Source organism: Etheostoma cragini, chromosome 16, assembly GCF_013103735.1.
Source record: "Etheostoma cragini isolate CJK2018 chromosome 16, CSU_Ecrag_1.0, whole genome shotgun sequence".
Taxonomy (NCBI): Eukaryota; Metazoa; Chordata; class Actinopteri; order Perciformes; family Percidae; genus Etheostoma; species Etheostoma cragini.
In genome coordinates, this window is record NC_048422.1 from 20,667,052 (window position 1) to 20,675,877 (window position 8,826).

Consider the following 8,826-nt stretch of genomic DNA (forward strand, 5'->3'; position numbering starts at 1 on the left):
TCATAGACTGTAAGATGGAGCGATCATAGACTGTAAGATGGTGCGATCATAGACTGTAAGATAGTGTGATCATAGACTATAAGATGGAGCGATCATAGACTGTAAGATAGTGTGATCATAGACTGTAAGATGGTGCGATCATAGACTGTAAGATGTAGCGATCATAGACTGTAAGGTATACTGTTGTGAGGCGGTCGTTAAACCACAAAACTAAATAAAGAGAAAACCACCTTTTTTCCTTTTTATATTTGTATTATTGACTGCAATCTTCCTATTGTTGTTGTTTTTTAGGTAGACAGTTTTAAGATCCGTCCAGGGACAACGGATAAAAAATAGCCTTTTGGCTAATTCTGCTGCATTCGCAGCAATGTTAATTAATGTACACTGTCCCTGTCTTAATAATAAATTAAAATAAATTAAACTGTAAAAAAAGAGCCGTTCTCCTGTTTTAGTTTCTGAATCCAAAAACGAAAAATGACTGAACCAATCACATACCGGTCTGATTTTGTTTGTTTTTTAATTCCTATTTTCATTTCTCCTTTTGAAGATGTCCATTAAAAGAAAGACAGGTGGGCCAAGTAACCTGGAAGTACACTTAGATAATTGTTTGGCATAGTCTACTGTATGACATAATGAGGTTATAGCTTTAAAATGCTTAAATGAAAAAAACATGTGACATGTTTTGTTCAACACCACTCCTGCAGAGGTCAATCAGGTGAAATGTTATACATTACAAATACCATAACATAAGGGACATCAGCATTTTTTAGCCAAAAGGGACACATTTTAAAGGTCACGCAGCAGAAATGTAGCCTGGAAGGATGAGTGCAGGCAGCCATGGAAGAAAGCAAGATTACTGTTAGGAATTGTGAGTGGCCAGTAGCCTTGGGGAAGGAGAGGAGGAATGCGATTATCGACAATAGACATTTTTGATTTGACTTCCCTTGACTTACATTTAAATACTTTGCTTGCTTACCTTGCTGCTTGCTCTGTTCTATAATTTCTCCTCCAGTCAAGTATTAGCCATCCACTTCATCAAGCACCAACCTGCTCCATGTCAGAGTGGAGTCCTGCACAATCACTCCTCTCACTCCTGCATCAATCAGAACTTAACCCTTTATTAAATCTAACCTCTTCCAACCCCTTAAAAATCCATAATCTCTCTGTTTTTAACATCCAAGCCAATTTTCCACAGTAATCATGAATAATGCGTTTTTCTGTTGATGTGCTGAAGCTTGCATAAATAAAAACAATGTACCATAACATGTACCATAAATCCAATTAAAATACCGCACTAAATCAGAGTCAGTTACAGAGACTTGTGCACCATTTAGACCTTACATTTTCTCCACGTAAGCGCAGTGCAGGTGGGAGGTGTTAAAGGTCAGACCTGATCAGTGAGGGTTGTGAGCACTGAGGAGGACAGGTGCTTGATAATTGGTGGGTTGATCCATGACAAGCAATGACATGTCTTAACTGTTAAACTACTGTTTTAACCCAGATCTCAGAGACACACAGCACGGACACTGAAAGTCAGTTTAAGTATTTAATTGAACAGTCCTGAAGAAGGTGCAGAGAAGGAAGGGTCGGGATCAAGGCTGAGGGAGGCAGACAGGAGTGGAGCCAGGGTAGAGCCGAGACAGGGAGTTGGTGGATAGTGAGCGTCCAGCTCTTGCTCACCAGGGAATCAATAAGAGCCGAGTAGTGAGGGACGCCAGCAGCAGGCAAGCAGGGAACAGCAAGGACGCAGCTGGAGACAGCAGGTTCAGAATGGAAGGAGTACTAGGAGTAGAATCAGACTCTATATAGACAAACTATATAGGTGCTTAGTGGAATGTTCAGAAACACAGGGAAAAAGGGGAGAGAATAACAAGCAGGACAGGGAAGACCACAGCTGACTATAACATTAACAACTATATGCCCAATACCAAATGTAAAAATTCTAGGTCTCTTTAGATGTCCAAAGTCTGGTCCTCATCAAGGAGTCAGTGCATATAGTGCATGTACACTGTATGTATTACATTCAATTCACACGCCTTTGCACATTTACTGCTCCTGGCACCTGCCTAGCACCTGCACCGCCCAGCACATCTCTCCCGAGTGAATCCCGTCTCCTCCCTGTCAACTATAAGTGCTACAGCAGTCTTTGCCAGGCAGGCGAACTGAGCAGAAGCACAGGGTCTCACAAACTGTAGGGATGAGAGCGTGCAGCTAAATGCTCTAAATGCGTGGAATTTCTGGATATATATAGCATCTGTAAAGACAGAAGTAAAGGACTCAAATACTGTTTCCTGTAAGGTAAGAAAATAATTTTTTTCGGGAAATTTCATATTTTTTAACTTAGATCTGGAGGAAATTGTCACTTTCAACCTCCACTGCTAGGCCAATTAATTATACATATGCTATTTGCTCTACATTTGATAGTTAAATGTGGGGTGGCAGTGTGACTGCATATTTATTTAATAGGAAGAATCTTTTGTCAGAAAAATAATGAGGTTTTCCTTCAGTTATTACTGAGGCACTGTAAAGACTGACATGAACACAACGCCCATTAGTCAGGACTTCTGAAGGAATAGTAAGTACAATAACTTACAAAACTGTCTGATTTCTCTTTATCTAAACTATGGATCTCCAGGAATTGATTTTGTAGCATTGAGCACTAACAGCTTCTCAGTATCCATGTAATTGTTACAAGTACAACAGAACAGAAGAGTTTCAAGGAAAACAATCAATTATTTAAAGACAAAAACACACTATTCTCGTTCCTCACTACACAAGCAAGGAACTACAGTATAATTAGCAGTGCAGCTATAATCAAAAAATCTCCTTTGCTCGGATTATCCTATTTAAGTTTAGGAAACCTGAAATGAATCTGAGTCAACAGTGGCACAGTAGGCTTTGACTGAAAATGTATTCATGAGGTTCAGGCAGATTCAATTAACATCTATTAGATGTTATTACAGTTTTTTTTTTTTAAATGCAAAATTAAATGTAAAAATGTGAATGATGGTGAAATTACTTTTCAAAATTGTAACAACTACATTAAAATATTCATCACTGAATTATCCGGACCCACTTTTCTCTGAAAAGAAATGTTCACTTAGATTTGACCTTAGTCCTTCAGTTGCACAGCATGAACACTTCAAACAACAAAACACAAGTTAGATTTAATAAATTAGTGTCCTTCTCCGGCAGAAGGCAAAACATTAATCATGCCGATGATTTTAGACAGAAAAGTTTCCAAAGCCCATTAAGATGTGTAAAATGTACCAATCTCATAAGCGTCAAAACTAGTCTTGAGTCAATAATTACCTCACGCCATCCATGATTGATGTAACCACTTGGCTGGCTATCCCCCACACTCTCGAGCTGCTCTCAAAACAGATTGGTCGTTTTAGTCACCACGTTGCTATTAGAGTGTGTGGGAGAGCATACACTTGACTGAATCGACCAACACACAATAATAAAATGACTGAAATGGACAACTGATTTCTAGATATGGTTCTATGGTTTTATGTAATCTCAATTCATTGAGTCTTTATTCTGGATGGCGGGATTGCACTCCCACTGGGAGGATATGTGTAGCCGTTCTTTACAATTGGATTAGATTTAGTTAATGGATGATATTGGACATTTAATCCATAACACATTCACTAACATGGCGAGCACATGTTAAGTTATCCGTGTAATATACCTCTGCTTGTCTCTATTTCTCTGTCACTATCACACCCAGATATCACCATGACCCAGAACTTAGTTCTCAACACCACCTGGGAGGGCTTGAGCCCTTCCAATTCCTCAAGATTGCTGGAAAACCCTTTGACCCACCAGAACATCACCTATGTTGACTTCTACCTCCACAAGCCCTCTGTGGCTGCGGTCTTCACCGTCTCCTACCTGCTCATCTTCATGGTGTGCATGGTGGGCAACGGGGTGGTGTGTTTCACCGTGCTGCGCAGCAAGAACATGCGCACGGTCACCAACCAGTTTATCCTCAACCTCGCCATCAGTGACCTGTTGGTTGGCATCTTTTGCATGCCAACCACACTGGTGGACAACATCATAACAGGTCAACTTTTCACTCTCTTTTAATAATTTGCCTAAATTGAAGCTGAGTTATAAAAGAAACTCCTTAATTAATATGTAATCTAACTTCTTTTTTGGCTTTGATTTGGAAATGGTTGAAATATTCATCTTAAAAGTGCAGTTATTTTTGCCCATTAAGAGTGTTTTAAGCATTTAAATTATTCATGCCTGTTTGTTTTTTTCAAATATTTTTTACACTTTCTTTTCCTCTTTTCTGCAGGATGGCCATTTGGTAGCGTAGTGTGTAAGCTAAGCGGTATGGTTCAAGGGATATCCGTGTCAGCCTCTGTCTTCACTCTTGTGGCAATAGCCGTTGACAGGTGAGGGTTAATAGTATCACTGCTTATTATGTGCTTGTAAAAGACTTCTTTTCCTTCATGCGTTTACCTCCAGTCCCCTTTTATGTCAGGTTCCGCTGCATTGTCTACCCTTTCAAGCAAAAGCTGACGATCCCTACCTCAAAGTTAATTATTGTCATCATATGGGTCCTCGCTGTGTCCATCATGTGTCCCTCTGGGGTCATGCTCCAGGTCACAAAGGAGCAGAGGGTGCGTATAATCCTTGGCAACAACGACAGCCGCTTCTTTTACTGGTGCCGGGAAAATTGGCCCAATCAGGAGATGCGCAAAATCTACACCACTGTTCTCTTTGTTAACATCTACCTGGCTCCTCTCAGCCTTATCGTCGTCATGTACGCCCGCATTGGCTTCACCCTCTCAAAGAGTGCCATTTCTCAGGCGAGGGGCGGTGGAAGCATGTTGGAAGAGGGCGGTGGAAGCGGTAAATCCAGCACGGAGGGCCGTCATACAATTTCAAAGAAGAAGAATCGGGTAATAATAATGCTGCTGGTGGTGGCTCTGCTCTTCATCTTATCCTGGCTTCCGCTGTGGACGCTAATGATGCTGAGCGACTACGCCAGCCTGACAGAGCATCAGTATCGTGTCATTAACATCTATGTGTATCCCTTAGCTCACTGGTTGGCTTTCTTCAACAGCAGTATCAACCCTATCATCTATGGGTTCTTCAACCAGAACTTTCGCAGAGGCTTTCAGGCTGCCTTCAAATTCCAGCTGTGCTCGGAGTGCATTGGGTGCAAGAATACCTACTCCCACCAGATCCGAGGTAACGCTGTACTCCCAATTCAGCCTGCTGTCCTCAGAAGATCGGGCTCCGCGGTCAGACCAGAGTTAATGGGGAATGGGAAAAGCTCACGTCAGGAAAGAGGGAGCTTGGCCGCTAGAAGTCACATCAAAGAACAGGACCTGATCATGGAGGACTTGGAAAAGGTGTCCCAGATTTAGACCAACTGAAAATGTGCAGCACATGGACACTTTGAAAAAGAATCTGAAGCTTCTGGGGAACCATTCTTTTTAAAGGTCTTTAAACAGGCCTGAGAAATATTTGATTTAACTCCATGTATACTTGTTTCAAGTAAATTTACTTGCAAGCTGTGCAACATTTGTTGTCATGAATCAATTTAAATATTCATAGTGAATGTTTAGCATGGTGAATAAATAAAGTCTTGAATGCATAAGCAACATTCAAAGGGAAGGAACATGATTATTAACATGATTATTATTTCACTTGTAATTCTTCACATGTCCGTGGTTGATGTGGCAATGGTTACCGTGGCAACAGCAAGTGCACTTTGCCAGCGACTTTGTCAGAAATGCACCAGGAGAGCAGGAAGTGTATCTGTATCTGTTTGCAGTGCAGCCAAACAAATTCACGTTGTTGTAACAAAGATACTGTATGTGTATATGCTTCACACAGGGTACAGTAAAGTTGGTTACCTTGCTGAGGAGTTGGATACGCGCAGCTTGTTGCTTTGTTGTTTTGTCGTTACATTTTTGATGAACACATTGTGTTTCCTGTGACTGCTCACAATGAAAGTCACCCTGTTTTTTAGTTGAATGATTTTAATTGGCTACGACGGCAGTAGGTGTCTTCAGATTTCTGTCTTGATTGCTTTGACTGCGTTTCTTTTTTTCCCGCCTACTGTTAACGTATCCAACTGTGTTAATCCTATTAGAAACTACCTTAGCAGTGTGATAATCCTGTGAAATGTATTGAATGCACAGTTCAATCTTGCTGTTATTTAGATGAGCACTTTATGTTACTCCTACTGCTGGACATTTTCAGTGTTTCAGAACGTTTGAAGGCCTGGAATTGCACACCTCTCAAAGGTGATGTACTAGGCAGTGTGATGAAAATTGTGTCAGCTTTCTTAAGTAAAAGTGCATTCTCTAGTGTCTCGAGGAAATTGTGCTGGGCCGATGGCTGTTACAAGCAGTGGCAGGGGAAGAGGATCGCAGGCTCATTTTTTTGTGCGGGGCAGTATATCATTTGAACCTTTAAAGCAATGCCATGTCAAAGAGAAGGAAATTCATAAGCATTTAAGCATTACTAACATATTACCCTTTCTTGGTATGACTCTGGAAAAGTAAAAATGTGTAATGTAGAGCCTCAACTTAAAACAGCAGATACAACAAACTATACACAAGGTGTGGAAAACAGTTAGAAAACCTTCATGTCTCAATCAACAAAAATGTCAACAATATATTATGTTCTGTAAAGCAGTGGCTGTGAGCAGGCCTGGCTTTCTCACATAATGACCATGTTATTTTGCTATTGCCGTACTGATTTCAGGTGATGTTTGTTGGTAATTTGGTGCTGTTTCAAGAATTTACAGCAGTGTTGTAAAATTGATGTTATTATCTGGACTGATGGATCTTGTTTGTGCCCTTTTTCCGCATTTCAAACGTCCTTGTTACCCTCAACATGTGATTGATCAGTGCTGATACTGGACCAGGATAACATGTACAGTTAATTGTGCATACATTTGATTGATATTCATTGTGATTGTAAAAATATTAGTTTGATGGAAATTCTTGTGTTGAAGCTTTAATGCGTAACCTTTTGATATTAATAAACGTTTGTTACATTCAAGCCATTGACAAAAGAGTTGATACAACGTTAATTAAGACAACCAACTCCACACAACTCTCTCTGTATTTCTCAATGTGGTCATGTTTAGAAGATTGTGGCGTCCGGGGACTTTTGCATGCAGAAACTAAAGCAAACATAATTACATGTTCTGAAGAGTCCATCAGGTTTTTTAATCCTCCGTGTCCTCCTTGGTTACAAGCAACTGTGTGACAGATGGGAGGGGGCCATTTGCAATTATGGAAGGTTTGTGTCACGCGGATGCATCAACAGTGTTGTTAATACTAAGAATTCCTCATGGCGGTGACAGAAACAACGCACTAGAGCTTTAACTCATCATCACTATGGAATCCTTTCATTTTTGTGAATGATTTAATATTTTATTATTACAACAGTTTTTTTTGTTTTTTGGGTCAATATTTGGCAAGCTACAGTACATGATGGAATGTGCCAAAATCTTTTGTTTGTTTTTGACCACTAGTGGCACTATGGAGTAATGTTTTTAAAAAAAGTGTGTCCCTCTTTTGTTATGTCAAGGACATGCGTATTGCATGCGTATTGTGTCACACATGCCTGCTTTTGGTTTTCCAATTTATTAGAACGCAACGACACACAAAAAACTCCACCTTTAAGGCCTTTAATGTGTTGCCAAATCATAATGATAAACAGCAGCACATTTTTTCAAGTTCGGTAATGTGTTGTTTATGAAAGCACTCTCAATGATACTATTAGCGGCAGCTAAATAACCAGCCTCAAGAAAAGAAGGAATAGCTCTCTGAAAGAGAGGACTTGTATGCAGCGTATTCCGCGCACACTGGATTGATTTTTTCAGTTTATTTTGGCTGTGTTTTTGTTTTTGATTCTTAGCTTGCACAAAGATTGCACTGACAGACTTGGTTATCAACCACCACAAGAAGAATGTTTAAAATATGAACAATGTTGCTCAGTGTGTGAACCTGTCTATCTTCATACACATGTTTATGATTAGAATATGTAATGTATATTTCAAACACTTTCTTTTGATCTATTCATTATATGTTATTTGGAAAGAAATATGGATAAAGCTATTGTACTGCCAATATTCTTTGCTGATTGTTTGCAAAAGTGATTTGATTGATTGCTAAATAAAAATAAAAATAAGCAGCTACAAAACTATATGTTGAATTATGTGACAATAGAAATAAAATTGTATTTCTATGGATGTTACAATGCGTAAGTGATTGTTATTTTTACATCTCAGTGAGACTACAGAGGAGTGAAGGTGTATTGATCATGTTAAAAGTCTATTTGAGAAAGGCGGTTGCACACCCAATACACAATATATAATATCCCTTTCCCACTTTCCAAAACACCAACACCCACTAACAACGGACTTTTCTCTTCAGTGGGAAATGCTACAATCGTCATTTCCTCCCACAACAAATTACTCAGAAATGTCACGGGTACATCGGATCCGGCTTGGATCGGCAGTGATGAAAACAAAACACCCTCATGGACACGCTAACTTTCCCTTTTTCCCTTTTCCGGGAGGATGCTGTGACCACGTTGCCCTTGTCGGTAACTTCTGTCATCTTGGCACCAAATTCTGTTCATCTCCTCCCAAGTGACGTTCAGACATCGTTCCAAATTACTTCGGGCATGGAGTTTTGAAAGAGAGACACACACCATGTCTGTTCTTGTTGTACCACATGTTGCTGCAAAGCCTCTTTTCAGACTGCGTGTTTAGACAAAATAACATGCCACATCCCAGAAAAAGTGATTATTTTTCATAATATGTGCATTTTAAAAGAAGCA

At 39.9% G+C, this 8,826-nt stretch overlaps 1 protein-coding gene across 1 annotated transcript; it reads left to right on the plus strand.

The window, feature by feature from the left end:
• Positions 1–3,559: 3,559 nt before the first annotated feature.
• On the plus strand, positions 3,560–7,794 carry LOC117959693 (neuropeptide FF receptor 2-like). The gene is made up of 3 exons (XM_034896970.1): positions 3,560–4,069; positions 4,307–4,406; positions 4,496–7,794. Exons 1-3 carry the CDS (start codon positions 3,670–3,672, stop codon positions 5,385–5,387), a joined length of 1,392 nt encoding a protein of 463 aa, XP_034752861.1. The 5' UTR covers positions 3,560–3,669; the 3' UTR covers positions 5,388–7,794.
• The last annotated feature ends 1,032 nt before the right edge of the window (positions 7,795–8,826 follow it).

Coding starts and splice junctions, on each gene's coding strand:
- LOC117959693 (XM_034896970.1), top strand. CDS start 3,670: ATGTTAAGTTATCCGTGTAATATACCTCTGCTTGTCTCTATTTCTCTG. Junction 4,070..4,306: donor GGTGGACAACATCATAACAG/GTCAACTTTTCA, acceptor TCTTTTCTGCAG/GATGGCCATTTGGTAGCGTA. Junction 4,407..4,495: donor GTGGCAATAGCCGTTGACAG/GTGAGGGTTAAT, acceptor CTTTTATGTCAG/GTTCCGCTGCATTGTCTACC.